Source organism: Notothenia rossii (assembly GCF_949606895.1).
Source record: "Notothenia rossii genome assembly, chromosome: 5".
Taxonomy (NCBI): Eukaryota; Metazoa; Chordata; class Actinopteri; order Perciformes; family Nototheniidae; genus Notothenia; species Notothenia rossii.
This window is the reverse complement of record NC_136903.1, coordinates 88,905,308-88,923,261: the sequence shown is the minus strand read 5'-3', so window position 1 is coordinate 88,923,261 and position 17,954 is coordinate 88,905,308. Positions and strand designations below refer to the sequence as shown.

The 17,954-nt window shown below is 42.2% G+C and overlaps 1 protein-coding gene across 1 annotated transcript in view; it reads right to left on the bottom strand.

Annotated features, from left to right (window-relative positions):
* Positions 1-17,954, bottom strand: part of LOC307039521 (serine/threonine-protein kinase 3/4-like) — a 44,751-nt gene that overhangs the window by 18,747 nt on the left and 8,050 nt on the right. Inside the window, exons 3-9 of the mRNA XM_079681645.1 lie at positions 16,853-16,981; positions 15,734-15,848; positions 14,857-15,021; positions 12,391-12,558; positions 11,807-11,944; positions 10,266-10,397; positions 8,717-8,915 (exon numbers count right to left, since the gene is read on the bottom strand). Of these exons, the coding sequence (XP_079537771.1) occupies positions 8,717-8,915; positions 10,266-10,397; positions 11,807-11,944; positions 12,391-12,558; positions 14,857-15,021; positions 15,734-15,848; positions 16,853-16,981 (1,046 nt within the window). The remainder of the gene's footprint in view (positions 1-8,716; positions 8,916-10,265; positions 10,398-11,806; positions 11,945-12,390; positions 12,559-14,856; positions 15,022-15,733; positions 15,849-16,852; positions 16,982-17,954) is intronic.

The window sequence follows — 17,954 nt, the reverse complement described above, 5'->3', positions numbered from 1 at the left end:
AGATAAAGTCTCTAACTCCAGCAGTGCGGATGTTTTATTCATCCCACATAAGTGCCTCTAAAGACGGCTCAACATAAAACTAAAGTAAAAGGTTTTGCAAAGTTTGAACTCAAAGTGAAAGCCAAAAGGAGAGAGGACTGCCATCTGCTCCAAAACAAAATGAGGGGTTGTGAGCGGGTAGAGACAGCTAAATCTGTTTTTACTAGACCCCGAGTAATAGTAACAAATATATACTATTTATGTTGAGTGTATGCAAGGTTCACATCACTGTTTGTTCCTTTAGGTAAGTCTATAAGAAGATGGAGACAGCGCTCAGAGGAAATCATTTAAAGATGAGAGGACATTGCTAAGGCTCAGAGGAGGGAAACATTTAAATAAGTAATTAAAGTCAACATAATGGTTCCCTCTAATTGCATCTTAAAGAACAAATGGAAAGTCTTGTTTTATGTCTGTGTGTCGGGAGACGGCCAGGCAGTAAAACTAACTACATGTTTAAATAAAAGCCTTTAAATATACCACGAGCTTAGCTGCTATACAAGTCTGGAGACAGACAGTTCATCTATTTTACTTTAAAATATCCTGCAGAGATCTGAGAAAACTTTGTGAAAAAGGAGAATTTCGCCGAGTTTTCAACCTTTTGGTATTCAGCTCAGTTTAGACTAAAATGCTTACAATAGAATCACTGAGCAGAAATATACACTGCCCGTTCAAAAAATAAAGTCGCACACACACACAATATTTTGTTGGACCGCCTTAAGCTTTGAGAACGGCCCGCAGTCGCCATGGCCTCGTTTCAATAAGTTGCTGAAATGTTAAAAAATGTATTTCTGTCAAAAGTTGCATTCATTTTCCACCAAGATCTTGTATTACGATGCGATACGATATACTTTATTGTCCCCGTAATGAAATTTGTTCTGGTCTCCGTCCAGCAGTTCCGCATACATGTACATATACAAACATAGTAGACATTAAGAGACACACACATATCATCAGTCATACACCGTTTGAACAAACACAATACACAGACGCACCTACTGACAATGGCGACCTATTGCACATCCCTCATGGCCAACATTTAAAAAGTACATTTGACTACATTTCATTTCATGTGGATGTTAAGAAGCTTAATGGACATAGGTAGGAATGAGTGCTTAGCGGTTCAGCCTGCTCTTGGGAACCCTGAATCTTCTACCAGAAGGTAGGAGCTGGAATTCAGGGTGGAGATGAAGGGAGAGCATAATGGTGCTGAGCAGGGATGCCAGGGATTATTCGATTATTTGAATATTCGTTACAGTCTCCATAATCGAATATTATTTTTAAAAATCGATTTTATTTATATATTTTTTATTATTATTTATGTTTTTGTTTTTTTCTGGCTTAGTTTCGACCAAAATATAGACTAATGCTAATAATAGTAATAGTATTAATAATTGTAAATGGCCATTGGTCACACCACCAGTTTGTTTTACTGTCAACTTGGAGGAAGCCTGCGTGCAGAGCAGACTGCTGCTGCAGCACGCTACACACCGACCCCGCCCCCACCCCCCCTCTCCCTCACACGTGCGACTAAAGATGAACAAAGCGGCAGGTAAAAAGAGTTCCTCCTCGTGGAACTACTTCGAACTTACAAGTCCAAAGGAAGTTAAATGACACAAACAACGGAATTCCTTTTGTCTGAGTTTTTTTTTTTTTTCTCTCCCGCAGAGGGGGGGGGGGGGGGGGGGGTTGGTCGGTCGAATAATCGATTATTATTCGCCAGGGCTGCCGAATAATCGATTTTGATCATGGTCAGTTTCTGGCAACCCTAGTGCTGAGGTGGACAGGCAGTGTGTTAGATAATAGAACCTGTAAAATACCCGTTACTGCTGCACAATTAATCGAATTGTTATGACTAGTGCAATATTTAAATATCCTTAAGCGGAATAGTTGGTCAAAATATGTAAAAATATCTGAATTAATCTGCAGACTTACATTACATTACATTTATAAGTATAAGTAGAATCATATAAGTACATCAGGTTTCATAGAGCCAAACATTTCAAGTGCTACTCAACTGGCTTTAGATAAGCCAGTCCTTTATTAGCATATAAGTGCTTAGAATGTGAGCTTGGTAGGCAGCGTTTCCGCCAGGGGGGCGTCGTGCCGTCATTTGACGTCCTTATTCAGCTCGGGACGCCCTGAACTCGAGCCGAGGGCGTCCAAAAAAAATAATAATTCGAGAGAAGATTGAGTTTTTATCGCTTGAAATGACGAAAAGGAAAAAGGGCAAGGACATCCTTCTGTTGGAGGGGCAAAGGAGTCTGGTGGGATTCTTTTCGCACCCAGCAAAGCGTGTTCCTATGACGGAAAGTGTACTGCCAGCGAGCCTTGACGCGGGGGGGGTGCTAGTGGAGCATGCGCGTGAACTGCGAGCGCCGGATCCTCGCTGCGAGCGCCGGATCCTCGCTGCGAGCGCCGGAACCTCGCAGCGGCGAAACTGAGGCTTCGTTTAGTGAGCCGAGCCGAATGATCCGGAATTCCCATCACTAATACGTAAAGAGATAGTATTTATAACTTAAGGGACGGCTCAATTCAAAATTCAAGTCACGTGACACGACGTTAAGGCAATTAAGGTCCAGGTTCAAGACACTTTGAGTATCTTTATTTCAAAGCCTTGCGTCCTCATGGTATATCGATGTATTACTTATAGGTGGGATACGTACTTTGACCATTTCCTTTCATAAGACAATTTATGATCCTACTTGTGTCACCTTTTCATGTTGATATGGCCTTTACCTCCTTGGTAGTGTCCTGTTTCTTGAGCGACGTTTACTTGGACTAACACTGCTTGGTGATTTGTACGAAAAAAATGACCCGAAGCAATTAAACAAAGAGAGGGAGTGGACATGACGAACGTACCCCAAAATCCAAAGACAGATATATTTACTAGCCCGACTCTAATGTCACTGCAGCTTGATGGACCTCATGGAAAGTCACATATTCCAAGTCTTCTACGTAGTAAAAGTACACCAATCTGTGTCTTTCAGTCAGAGAGGAATGAGAGTGAACGTGGATTCTACTCACAGAGGCTAATCAGTGTAAATTAAAAGGCTTTTTATAATTCAGGACCAGGATCGATATCTGATCCTGGCGGGCCCTTCAGCGTCACACTGAGGCCATTAGTTTGGACACACACACAGGCATTCAAAGACACAGACACACACACACACATTAAAACACACACACTGCAGGATATCGGGGTCCTGATGTGATTATAAAGTCTAAATGTTCCTGTGTTAATGCGGTTTGAACTGCAGCAGAGGAGATCTATACTAACTCAATATAAAGACATCAGACAGGAGTGTGTGTGTGTGTGTGTGTGTGTGTGTGTGTGTGTGTGTGTGTGTGTGTGTGTGTGTGTGTGTGTGTGTGTGTGTGTGTGTGTGTGTGTGTGTGTGTGTGTGTGTGTGTGTGTGTGTGTGTGTGTGTGTGTGTGTGTGTGTGTGTGTGTGTGTGTGTGTGTGTGTGTGTGTGTGTGTGGAATCTATAAGTAGTCACTGTGCTTTGGTCGGGGTAAATGGATGGATTAAAAATAGGACACATTTTTTTACTGTCCATTTCTCAATTCCCTATTCATGATGATTCTTGACTTTTGCAGTTTTTATCTATCTATATATCCATCTAGCCAATTAACCCGTTCCTAATACACTGTTGTTGGAGGGCAATGCATGATGGGAAATGTCCTCACTCACCACCTTAAAGGTCCCATGGTATGCTTTTCCTGTTATTACCCGTCCCCTTGTGTGTTATGAAGGTTTTTCTGCATGTAAACGGTCTGTAGAGTCAAAACCCTCAAAGTACACCCTGTAGGGAGTAAAACTCTAACACAGAGAAGACCTGTCTATGCTGCCCCAGAACGCCTCGTAGGGAGATTTATCTTTTTCCATTTGTTTCTTCCGGGAACCAAGTGACGTCACGACCACCAAATGGACCAATTGCTCCAAATGGACCAGTCCGCGGAGCCGTTAAGTTCCTCACACACACACTCAATCTTTTCTCAGCTGCAGCTCCGCCGACTTCTAAGCCTGAGACGCGGCGAGGCTGTGAGTCTGTGCGTGTGCTCGGGCTGGTTTCAGGCTGGGTTTTGCTGTCTCATCGACCCCACGCAGCAACCAGGACACCTCACCAGTCAGCCTCCTCACTGCAGTGAGCCCCCCAACGTCCCGCCAAAACGGCAACCAGACCCCACGCAGCATTCTCATCTGTTTGTCATTTTCTGGTTGCCAACAAACGCCATTGTAACACATAATCACTGATGTTCCGCTGTAACGGTGGTTGACTCATCAGACCAGAGTGGGCAAGCTGACCAATCAGAGCACAGTGGGCTCACAGGGAGGGGGGGGAGGAGCTCCAACAAGCCGTGTAGGACAGAGAGAGTGAATACACATACTATACAGAGATGCTGTATGAGAAACCAATGTGAGTTTGGAACATTGAACAATGTAAATCTATTCTAGTAGACCTCAACAATGGAATTATGACCAGTAGAAATGGCCATGACATGAGACCTTTAAGTTTCCTGTGCTCCTGTCAGTCTAATGCAACATGATACACCTGGCTTAAAACATAAAGCTCACTACATGTGGTGTAGGAGTTGTAATATTGCGACATACATCCACAGTGGCATAACAGGAGCCAGATAAAGATAACACACACACACACGTCTTGGCTCATCCTTTCCAACATCACCCAATACATCCAACGCTCACCACTCCCACACTGCAACCACAACGCTCTGATATCCCTTAATAGATGACACCAGGAGAGGGTAACGTATTCAATGTATTACTGTTTCTTAAATGACCACATACATGTACTTTTTAAAGGAAAGGGATCAACAGTAGATTCCACGGAAACGTATGTGACGGCTGGACGATTAATAATGTGCAGCTCAGAACTCGAGTCCAGTTTTCCTAGTTATAAATCTGTAATAGAAATGGTGTTTTGGTGAAGGCTCTGAGCATTATAATGATATGCTATTATGTCTGATGTTTCTTGCAGTAACTTTGATATTAAAGCCACTTTCTTAAACATATATTGTGCAAAATTAAACCATCAAAACCCACTAAAGAATTGATAAATATTGCCGTAAGTCTTTCAAAAGAGCTAATTATGAACCCAACACTTTGAGGAGCATAAAGTATGTCTTCTTCATTGCTGTGATTTAGTTTCAAACACATGACATTTGACACAAACCTATATTGCTTAGTGTTTTTACTAGGGCTGTCAGTCGATTAAAATAGTTAATCGTGATTAATCGCAAATTAATCGCACATTTTTTTATCTGTTCTAAATGTACCTTAGAGGGATATTTTTCAAGTTTTTAATACTCTTATCAACATATGAGTGGACAAATATGCTTTATGCAAATGTTTGCTTATTATCATTTGATCAATGGAAAATATTCTCATGAATATTAAACACAACAACCTCCGAACATTACAAATATTCACCTCAATTCAACCTGGAACCTCTCTCATACAATAATACTGTGTGTGTGTGTGCGTGTGCGTGTGTGCGTGTGTGCGTGCGTGCGTGCGTGCGTGCGTGCGTGCGTAGTGGCAAAATGCCGCTCCTCTGTTTTCATAACTGTCAAAGCATGAGACTGAAGTTCCCACTGTGGGTCAGAACAATGCGCTGTGACCCCGAGGTCACTGTCCTTACTGAGTGAAGTCCAATAGTCTCCGGTGAGTCTTTCTTAAATCCTCCTCTACTTTCGCTTTTTGGACTTCCTACAAGTTGTGTATCTTCGACACAGTGGTGGCTCTGGAAGGCGATTCATAAGTGCAGTCGTTGGATGCGACCTGAATTATATCACGCAGCCCCTCGTCCTCCACAATGTTAATTGGCCTGCAAGCTGTAGCTTTAGCGATCTTTGTTGAAGGTTTGCTGCTCGTAGACGCTGCTGTCGGCATCAGCAGTGTGCTTGGATTGTATAGATGGTATTTTAAACTCGATGCCCTCTGAAACTACGGGGCGGCCGAGGACAAAAAATGCACATGCGTTAATCGCGTTAAAATAATTAGTGGCGTTAATTTTTACGCGTTAACTTCACAGCCCTAGTTTTTACCTATGCTGATATCCTGATATTGCAATACATGCAGCACTGTGGAGATGGCCCACAGTGCTGCATGTATGTACGTTGCTTAGTATAAAAGCCTCTAACAAGTGACATGTAATGTAAATATAATACAGGTTATATGAATATGGAATCTTAGTTTATATGTCCACCCTCTTAGTATATCTACTTTCCTACTTCGTATTGCAACCACAGCAGCCATTTCCCCCAGGATTAACTCAGTTTTATCTTAAATTAAATTAGACCTGAGCTGAGCCCGAGTTCAGGCTCATCTCTTCTGATATCTGTCAAAAATCCATTCTTAGCTTGTCATATTATTTGTTCTTATTATTTACCAAGTGCTTTGAAATACACCACCTGAACCAGAGCAATATAAAAGACTGCAATGTGTAAACAGCCTGGAGAGGTTTATGAATGATGTTACCATCACAAGTTCCCCTTTGTGTTTTGAAGTGAGGTGAACTCTTCTATATACTTCAGTAAACAATCTGTATGGACCATTGTTGGAGATGTTTAGGGTACTTCCTGGTGGTCAATGTAGTACTTAGTGAGCTGATCACCTAAAGTGCATCAGTGTCTCTGAGAGGAATCCTGTGAGTCCCATCAGGGAGGAGGAACATCTCTCTCAAGCTCTAAACAACTCACCTCAAAGACCAACAAATAGGAGAGCTGATTACAAAGCCAGAAACAACTTCCCACAAATCACAGCTTTGGTGCTAAAAACAGGAAGTGATGACACTGATTTACAGATCCGTTACCATCCTGAAAACCAATGTTTGCTACTAAACAAAAGGCAATGACACACACACACACACACACACACACACACACACACACACACACACACACACACACACACACACACACACACACACACACACACACACACACACACACACACACACACACACACACACACACACACACACACACACACACACACACACACACACACACACACACACACACACACACACACACACACACACACACACACACACACACACACACACACACACACACACACACACACACACACACACACGTTGTCAGTGATGGTCACACAGCGTCCTCTAGTGGATAAAAGGGAAACTGCGCTTTGTTATATGTTGAAAATCAGCTACAATGTGGGGGATCTGATGAAGCATCAGCACGTTAAGGGACCTACAAACCAAACTGACACCTAAGAACACGTCCCGACGGACCCGACTGTAGTGTCGCCTCACGTCTCCTGCGTCTTGGCCATGTGTCGCACTGGAACACACGGCAAAGACTTCAGCCGACGGCCAAGAAGCACGTACGAACTGCGCATGCGTGAGTGGCAATAACTCTCCTTACCAGCAGGTGGCGGTAGTGTGTATTCGTCATTCAAAAGAGGCAACAGACTGGAAGACAGACTGCGTGATATAAACAAACAACAAATAGTGTGCGTTCCATTTTCCCTCTACAGCGAGAAGCTCACGGGGCTTTCCCCAACCTGTGTCGAGAGCTGGAGTTCAAGGAAATCTCAGATTTGCCTTCTTAATAGTTTGTTTGGGTCCCTCACTTCCGTTCCGCTTCTCATGCACTGATTCGCTAGCTGAACAGCCAATCAGAGTGATTTCTTTGGATGACAGTCGAATCGGCGGTGGAAGGTGTCGGCACGGCCGAAAAGACACGACGGTGCGGGACACACCAATCTGAGTAGGGCGACACGACGCTAATCGACGGCCTGACATCTATCGATGCCGAAAATGGGATTGACGTGTAAGGACCTTTAAATGTCACACTGGTGCCATCACTGATACTAAACAAAAACACACATTTCAACTCACTCATATTTCATTGGCGAAGAGCTACAGCGCTCACCAACTACAGCATGTCATAAACACTTCTAATTATAAGACCATTGATTTGTAATAATGAGTTTTGGTTAATCATTAAAGCCAGATGTATTGACAGCCTGTGTCCACACTTCTGTTCCTCATCAGGCTGTTCCTCTTACTCTCTTTACAGTAAACTGAGAGCCTATTCCTCTTCATGATGACCTTTATCTGAGCGTTATATCACAGCACATCTGTAGAGGGTGTATTACCAGTGGTGGAAAGGAACTAGGTACAGTAATAAAGTGCTTATCATGAGTTGCATGTGATTTAATGTTTTACTCTACGACAGGATTTCAAGATCTTTTGTTTATTTGTAGTTTCAAAGTTGTATTTAACTGCCCAGTAGTTTATAAAGCAGTTCAAATAAGCTCCACATTTGCCATCTTTGAATTCAAACTATTTCAATCTGATGTTGTGATTACGATAAAGGAGCGAATTATAATTTCTGCAACAGTTTTCTTAGTAAAATTGAAGAAATACATTTTAAAATTACCAGAGTGTGATTTTTTACGATAATTTGTCCCAAACAAGGATTTTTAGAATACCAAATTGTGCGCTGGGTATTTTAATACATATTGAGCTTTTAACAAATGTTGTGCTTCCTACGAATACTGCACCAGTCCATATTCCAATTTCGATGATATTTGAATGAAGTGAGCAGTCAGTCTCACTTCTTCCAAAACTGATCATTCTTGACTGGCAGACTTTATACGAAAGTTAAAAAGTATCTTACTCTTCATGGTGCCGGCCTCTTCATCGTCCTCATCGTCAGAGTTGATGACCATGGTGCCGAGCTGCGACTGCATGGTGTCTTCGTCGTGATGAGAGATCATCGTTCGGGCCGTCCCGCTGAGAGACCCTGCAGCTCGGATCGTTCCGGAGTCGCCGGTTCCCGCTCGAACCATCGTGCCCTGATCCACCTCGTCCTCATCCTGAGAGACAGCGGGGAATAACACAGATCAGAGGGGGAGGTCTCTTAAAGGTCCCCTAGTGTGCTGTTTTTCATCAATGATTGGCTAAAACACCAAACAGATCATTGCAGCATTACCCATAATCCCCTCTGTTTCAGCCCTGTTTCCAAAGTGCTGATTCTCTGTCTGTTACTTTAGATGAAAATAAGGAGCCCCTCCCCACGCCCCTCTGAGAGAGATTTGGTTACAAAGAACTCAATGGTGCTCTAGGAGGAGATTCAGGTGATAAGGGGGGGGGGGGGTTACCTTGGTTGCTGATTGGCTAATGGTTACACAAGACAACACATCGTTATGACATCATAAAGTGGCCAAAATCTGATCAGCTCATTTTCAGACAGGTTTTTATAGAAATGGATCAAAAAGAGAGAGAATCTTTGTTCCTGAAACTTTCAGAGTCTCTTTCCACAGAGGGGACACATGTTGATGTAGAAGAGACATGAAGAAGAGGGGACACATGTTGATATAGAAGAGACATGAAGAAGAGGGGACACATGTTGATGAATAAGAGACATGAAGAAGAGGGGACACATGTTGATGTAGAAGAGACATGAAGAAGAGGGGACACATGTTGATGTAGAAGAGACATGAAGAAGAGGGGACACATGTTGATGTAGAAGAGACATGAAGAAGAGGGGACACATGTTGATGTAGAAGAGACATGAAGAAGAGGGGACACATGTTGATGTAGAAGAGACATGGAGAAGAGGGGACACATGTTGATGTAGAAGAGACATGAAGAAGAGGGGACACATGTTGATGAAGAAGAGACATGAAGAAGAGGGGACACATGTTGATGTAGAAGAGAAAACGAGTGTCATAATTAGAGGGAAATGAGACCGCTCAAAGGCAGAGGTCTCTTAAAGAGGGCACCATTTAGAACCATTTAATTATTTTCCAATCGGGATGTGAGTTTCATTATTAGAGATTGATCCCTTTTTACACATTATTCACATTACCATTGGGGAATACATTAAAGGGATCATGGCGTGATATGGGAAGAGGATTTATATAAAACAATATTACACATTATTAAGTCTGTAGAATAACGTTCGTAGGACGGGACTTCTGTGCAGCTCCTGAATACTTCATTCACATATTTTCCCATATTGAGCCTTCAAGAAATATGGATATTTGGATATTGCACTAATCTTTATTGTGCTTCCAATAAATGTAAGATTAAGTGTGTCTCCTAAAAGTGTGTGTTTAAATGTCTGATTATCTTTTCATATTCAGGTTTCTTGTGTATCTTGTCACAGAGTACGTGTTATTTCTGATGTTCTTATTTTGATATAATACTGATAGTGTGTGTACCGAGTTGTCGTCGTCCTCTGCGTCCTGCTCCCTCTGCTCCGCCTCCTGCTCCTTCTTCAGTTTTATCTCCATGGCGTCTGTGATCAGCGCTCGCAGGACGGAGCTGGGCTTCGCTGCCTTGATGAAAGGATGCTGGAGGAGGAAGAGAGAAAAAGAGAGAGGGGTCAATTAACTGTGAAAAGGACATTGTTTGTGTTGCTTTGGATCACACATACAAGAAGCAAAGGTGTGATAGCTGTGAACAGTAACATGAACATGTGAAAGGCTTTCACTCAAGCAATACACTTTAATAGTATAACCAAATAAAAACCTTCCTTTTCTTTACTTCCTATTTATTAAAATGAACGTTTTGAAATCAGAGGCTGTTTTTTTAAATGAAGAAAATAAACAATAATAAATCAAAGTATAAATGCAGGCGGAAAAAACACTAATTCTTAAAATAATAAACTGACAATAAATAACAATTCAGAATAATATATACTGGTTAGGTGCATTTTCATATATCATTTCTTCAAAGGCAAAACAATTACAATAAATACTAGGGATCAAACGATATACCGAATATACCCTGGGGGGCGGTGTTATGCATGCCCACCGAGATATGCATGCAGACATGTCATTGCTCTGTTCGGCAAAGTGCGGTTTGGAAACGATATCATTTCCTTTTTGGAGGGCATGCATAACACGGCATAACACCAGAGCCTCGCTGCGGGGAAACTTTGGCGCTGTTCCGAGTTTGTTCTAATCTGTCAAAATGACAGACTGCTTTCAGATTTTTCCGTCATTGTTCAAAAAAATATTCGGTTAACGCGACCACTGCTGTCCCAGCAACATCAGTGCCAAGCGAGAGAGTTTTTTCCACAGCAGGGGATATTGTAAACGCCAGAACATCCCAGCTTCTACCTGGAAATGTGGACATGCTCATATTCCTAAAAACCTGTCTGATGATGCTGAGTGAGTGACTTTGTGACTTTGAGCTGAGTTACTTGAAAAACTAAAGTGAAACTTGATTTATTTTATTGCATGGCCTGATTATTAAATGTCCTTGTTTATCAGTGGCACAAAGAAAATGCTTACTTTGTTTGGTAGTAGTAGGTAAAGAGACACTGGTTGTTCTTGTTACTGTCCGTTACAGTCACTTTGTTTTTGACACTTTAAAATACTACTATCCTACTCAAATGTTGTTCAAATCGGATTTATTATTTAATAAAGAAAAAATGTTCAAGTAAAAAATAAATACATTTCAAAATAAATTTTTCCTCAACATTTTAAACTTTATTTTTCAATATCGCAATAAATACCGTACCGTGGACTTGTTATCGTGATATTATCCTACCGTGAGTTTTTGGTATCGTTACATCCCTAATAAATACATTAAAGACCAATATGAAGTTACTATAGATAGAACACCAGTGTACCCTAAATAACAAGCTTTCTACAGATAGGTATTTAACTGAAACTGTTTTCTGAACAAATACTGGCTTTGAAATCCTTCTCCGTCCACAGCTAAGGTTCAGTGGTGGAGTTGTATTCAGTGTTACCTGTAACAGCTGTGTGGCAGTCGCTCTGTTTTCGGGGTTTTTCACCAAACACTGGCTGACGAAGTCTCTAAACGCCGGAGACCAGAGGTCGGGGTTCCTGCAGGTCGGGGGGGGGTTGGTGGGAATCATGAAGATCGCCTGAAGAGGAAAAAGAAACTCAGTAACTCAAGCTGAGAAATACTCTACAGCAGCGGTGCCCAACCTTTTTCAACTCACTTAAGAATCTAAAAAACTGTTCGCGGCCCACATTCAACCATAATCAATACGGAGGCTAAATAAAGTTCTGATTGGTCGATTCAGAACATGTGACACGTTGTAAATCCAGTAGAACAGACCGTTGCTAAGGACTGTAATGACCGTTGCTAAGGAGGATCAAGAAAGAGAAAGGAAAGGAGGTTCAAATTAAATCTTAATAATAAAATATTTCCACACAAATCATAATGTTTTGCAGATTATTTGGCGACCCACTTGCAACGCGGTCCCACAGGTTGGGAACTGCTGCTCCTCTCCAGTATATTTCATTTACTCTGCACACACATCTATGGTTCCCCTTTATAAGCCCAAGCTCTTTCCCCCCTCCTCACCCTCATGGGATGGATGTCAGCGTACGGAGGCTTCCCCTCAGCCATCTCCAGAGCCGTGATGCCCAGAGACCAGATGTCCGCCACACAGTTGTACCCGATCTCCTGGATCACCTCCGGAGCCATCCAGAAGGGCGTCCCGATCACCGTGTTCCTCTTGGCCATCGTGTCCTGAGGAGGAGAGCTCGTTAAATCTGAGATCAATATTATAAATACTTGTCTGACTGTGGAGACGATGTAAAGAGCTCCCAGAAAACACAACGACAGAGAACGTGCTTATAGTTTAACCTGTTGAGACCCGAGCCGGTTTTTTAGGTCTCAGGCTCGAAAATGACATTCCCGGAACAAATGACCTTCTAAAAAGGGGAAAATTAATAATCTTTTTTTTCAAAGCAATGATAAACCTGTGAGTTGGATGTAGAAAAGTCAGAATCAATATAGATGTTTTTATTTTAAAGTAAATTCAGATTGAAAAAAATGTAAATTATAGTTTCCGTCCAAAACATAAACATTACTTATAGTGAAAACCACCCTTGAATGATGGGATCGGAGACTAAAAGCTTTAGGAATCCAAACTATAACATATAATAAGTACCCTGTATCAAGATTGATGCAAAACAAGTGACATTTGACCTTTTTGGAGAGATTTAGCAAAGAAAAACACTTCTGGGGTCATTTGGGTGGATTTTCCATATCTCTGGCCCCCATCGGTTGATTTTGATGATTGACACCTCTTTTGAACCGTTAGAGCCAATAGCATCGAGGGGAAGTTCCTAAAATCCATCTAAACATTACCCATTGGTGAATGAGTGACAGACAGAATGCCCCAGAACCGGAAGCTGCCATTGAACACAACTTTTGATCAGAAAAACAGCAACGGTAAGACTCATTTTCCGATTTGGTCCCGTAAAGCACATTTTTTGTTGTTGTTGTTTGTTGTTGTGATTTCGCCGCGAGTTCTGATCGCTCACTGATGATACTTATACCCCTAGAATCTGTGGAATCTTAGCTTGCTAATCGGTATCTTGTTTGTGCAGATACGATAAGTAATAAGGGTATTTTAACGCGAGTTCTGTGTGTTAGCATTTTTTCGCTCAGGGGTAATTTAGATGCTTCTTATGAGACTTGTGTTTTGTTTCGGTAAAAATGGTTCGTATCGTCAGTTAGCTGAGTTTCTTCACGTTAATCGGGTTAATAGGTTTTTAAATGTTAAGATGGGGACTCTCGGGCTTAACAGGTTAAAAAGGCGCTGTTTGACGGCGTTGCCTAATTAAACACAATGCTATTACTACGTTTCAACGACTCAGAGGTTGATGCTAAATGTTTTGTTTGACTAATAGATTCATTAACTTATCATTGCAGCTTCAATCACATTAGTTCACACTTCTTTTAAGTCCTAGTTACTCGTTGTTTTGTACAAATGTTATCTGGATGTTGTGCAGAGCTCATTGTTATTCTGCTATTCTGTTACGGGGAAATCTGCATTTTGGTATGAGGGCGCACCCGAGAGTATATATTGTTTTTTTATAATTAAAGAGCAATATTCACATTATCATGGAAACATATATTAAAATCATAATAGCAGGATTTTTAAAAGAAATTCTGGGCCAAACAAGGATTTTTATGTAATGGCGCATTCACACTACAGCGCGGAGCTCGCTTTAAGCGTGCCGAGCCGTGCGGGGCCTGTTTTTGGTTGCGCTTACACTTGGCCTAGTTCCGGCCCGGGGCTACTTTTTCACAGTTTTTCTGGCCCGACTAAATCGTGGTTCTAGGGCCAGGAACAACCAGGCTGAGTCGGGCTGAGTATGCTAACCTAGAGAGAGAATCGCTGTCAAGGGGGCTACAACTACAACAAGATGAACATATTTGACCGTGATTTAATTGTAATACACGTTTCAAAATGATGCCGAAGTAACAACATACTGATACCGGATAGTAAAAACCATGAATTAATGCCTTGACAAGTCTGCAGACAGGCGGCAGGAGAAACACCTTTAAAATGTGTGGAGCTTGGCTAAGCTAACGTTATATATGCTCCGACCGTCCACACTCACAACAACGGCCTATACAGACACAAATAAACCAGCGACTGTATTCGCCATGACACAGACAGTATGTGGTTTGTACTTGTTTAACTTTTGTCTAGTTTCTGAACAGATATGAAGAGCTGTGAGCTCTGAGTGCTAAGAGCTAACGGCTGTGTTGTTTTTCCGGGGCGCTCATTGAAGATGACGTCACGGCTCCGCCTACACTGCGTTACTATAGTAACTACCCCAGTTCCTAAACTGTAATGTGAGCGCAGCATTAAAGTGAGCCGGGCCAAATAAGGCCTAACCAAGCCGAGCGAGGCCGAGCGAGGCCTGCAGTGTAAATGCGCCATAAGTCTGTAGGATACTGTTTTTAGGCGTGGACTTCCACAATACTACATCCAGTTATTTTCACTGATGATATATTCTAATCACTCACTGTGAGTTGTCCAGCGACCCCGAAGTCTGCGAGCTTGGCCTGGCCCTCGTTGTTCAGCAGGATGTTTCCCGCCTTGATGTCTCTGTGGATCTTCCTCATGAAGTGCAGATACTCCAGACCCTTCAGAGTCGACTGCAGGATGGCCGCCATCTCCTCCTCGTTAATCTGCAGCACGATCACACAGAAAGGAGGTTTACATGTACTGTACATAGGGATGGGTACCGTTAAGGTTTTAACGGTACTACTACTTTTATCGATACCGCTTATTGGTCCGGTTTTTTAACGGTACTCTTATCGGTTCTTTTGGAGAAAAAAATAAGGTAAACTAACTCAACAAATTGTGAACAAAACTAACATTGCTTTTTATTTAAATTAAATACATACTATTTCACATCAAAAGAAACAACAGTGTTTTAACAAATGGTATTAAATAATCTGAGGACAGAACTGTAAACAGAATAGCTGAAACTTTAACAAAATAAATAACTCAGTTACCTCTAATCATTAACCCATGTTTGTGTAATGGAGTTAACTCCGTGTGTTGCTGCTAGCATACATAACACCTGACGTGGAAACGTTACTCGTGGATGGGGCTACAGAGCTGCTAGAAAGACAGTGGAACCCGGTGCATTCCTCCGTCTGGATGTGGAGCACTTTTGTTAAATGTTTAGACAAATTGCTCGTGTTACCGCCCTCACATGCTAAACTCTAATTGCACCTTTGGTAACGAGCATTGTCCACATCGAGACGGGTAAAGTTTAACCACACCTCGGAGCGCGTTCTCTCCGCCATCTCCGCAGTGTGTGTGTGTGTGTGTGTGTGTGTGTGTGTGTGTGTGTGTGTGTGTGTGTGTGTGTGTGTGTGTGTGTCCCCTCACCGTCTTGTTTCGTAGTCTGATGATGTCGGACACCGATCCGGCTCCACAGTACTCCATGACGATCCAAAGGTCGCTGTTCTTAAAGTAGCTGCCGTAGTACCGCACCACATGAGGGCTGAACACACACATTAAACACACATATTAAAACACACACTCACAATACAAAATATCAGTGTGTCATCAAATAAAGTTTGTTGTTTCAGACCACTTAACATGTCAAGTTGCTGTACATAAAGGGTAATAAAATCATCTATAATATAAGTCAGGAGACATTAAATGCAATGTTTATTACACAGCTTCAAAGTTTGAATTACTAAAACAACAGTCTAATCTACTTTCATGCTTCTACCTGTTCACACATCCACAGCTTTATGTTAACAGATTTTAAAGTGAAACTGAAAGATTAAAACTCCAAATATTCAAGATCTCGGCCGCAGCTTCACAAACATACTCATGTATTGTTCATCATAAGCAAACGTTTCCTTGATACATTTCTAAATATAGACTGGTGAGTGTTTCCCCGTAGAGGTGTATGTGTATGACAGAAGCCGTTTGCTCTAGAGGAGAGGGGGAGGTAAGTGTGGGAAACCCCCCCAAATGTCTCATTGTTGTTTCCACTGTGGCAGCAACGCTAACAAGATACTTCGGACATGAGCTTTTTGAAAACTGAATGTAATGATTAGTCTTTATGTCTGCTGTGAAAAACAATAACAACTTTAAGGGAAGTGTGTGTTTTTGTTTGTTAGAATGACAAAATAATCAGTAATGTGAGTGTGATGAAAATATACTTTATTATATTTTAACTCATTTACAATGCTTTGTTTAAAGGCTGCTGTTACCAACATGTTTTTATTTGGGATTAATTAATCAAGTAAGTGACACACACACACACACACACACACACACACACACACACACACACACACACACACACACACACACACACACACACACACACACACACACACACACACACACACACACACACACACACACACACACACACACACACACACACACACACACACACACACACACACACACACACACACACACACACACACACACACACACACACACACACACACACACACACACACACACACACTTCCAGGTTACCTGTTGCACTGCTGCATGATGGAGATCTCCTTGATGATCTCCTGGAGGTCGGACTCCACAGGAACTTGTTTGATGGCCACGATCTCCCCGGTCTCTTTATAGTGGGCTTTAAACACACAGCCGTACGACCTGGAGAGAGAGAGAGAGAGAGAGAGAGAGAGAGAGAGAGAGAGAGAGAGAGAGAGAGAGACAGAGAAAAAAAGATTTTTTAAAAACACTTTTATTTTAACTAGACATTGAGAGAAGATTTTCCTTTTTTAGATCTTTTTTTATTTGCCCCACATAAAAACAGAACTAACCGAGCTCTCCCTCCACCACAGAGCACACAGCTGCAGTGAAACACCACCAGTTTAAAAAACTCTTCCATATTTCTCATCACACAGTGAAATCTAAAATCTACAGTCATTTTCACTTGCTTTACCAAAGATAAAAACATGTGTGAGAGAGAGAGAGAGAGAGAGAGAGAGAGAGAGAGAGAGAGAGAGAGAGAGAGAAGAGGAGAGGAAGAGAGAGAGGGAGAGAGAGAGAGAGAGAGGGAGAAGAGGAGAGGAAGAGAGAGAGAGAGAGAGAAGAGGAGAGGAAGAGAGAGAGGGAGAGAGAGAGAGAGAGAGGGAGAAGAGAGGAAGAGAGAGAGAAGAGGAGAGGAAGAGAGAGAGGGAGAAGAGGAGAGGAAGAGAGAGAGAGAAAGAGAGAGTGAGAGAAGAGAGAGAGAGAGAAAGAGAGAGAGAGAGAAAGAGAGCGAGAGAGAGTGAGAAAGAGAAAGAGAGAGAGAGTGAGAGAAGAGGAGGGAGAAGAGGAGAGGAAGAGAGAGAGAGAGAGAGAGAGAGAGAGAAAGAGAAGAGAGCGAGAGAGAAAGAGAGAGAGAGTGAGAGAGAAAGAGAGAGAGAGTGAGAGAAGAGAGAGAGAGAAGAGGAAGAGAGAGAGAGATAGGAGAAGAGGAGAGGAAGAGAGAGAGAGAAAGAGAGAGAGAGAGAAAGAGAGAGGGAGAGAGAGAGAAAGAGAGAGTGAGAGAAGAGAGAGAGAGAAAGAGAGCGAGAGAGAAAGAGAGCGAGAGAGAGAAAGAGAAAGAGAGTGAGAGAAGAGAGAGAGACAGAGAGAGAGA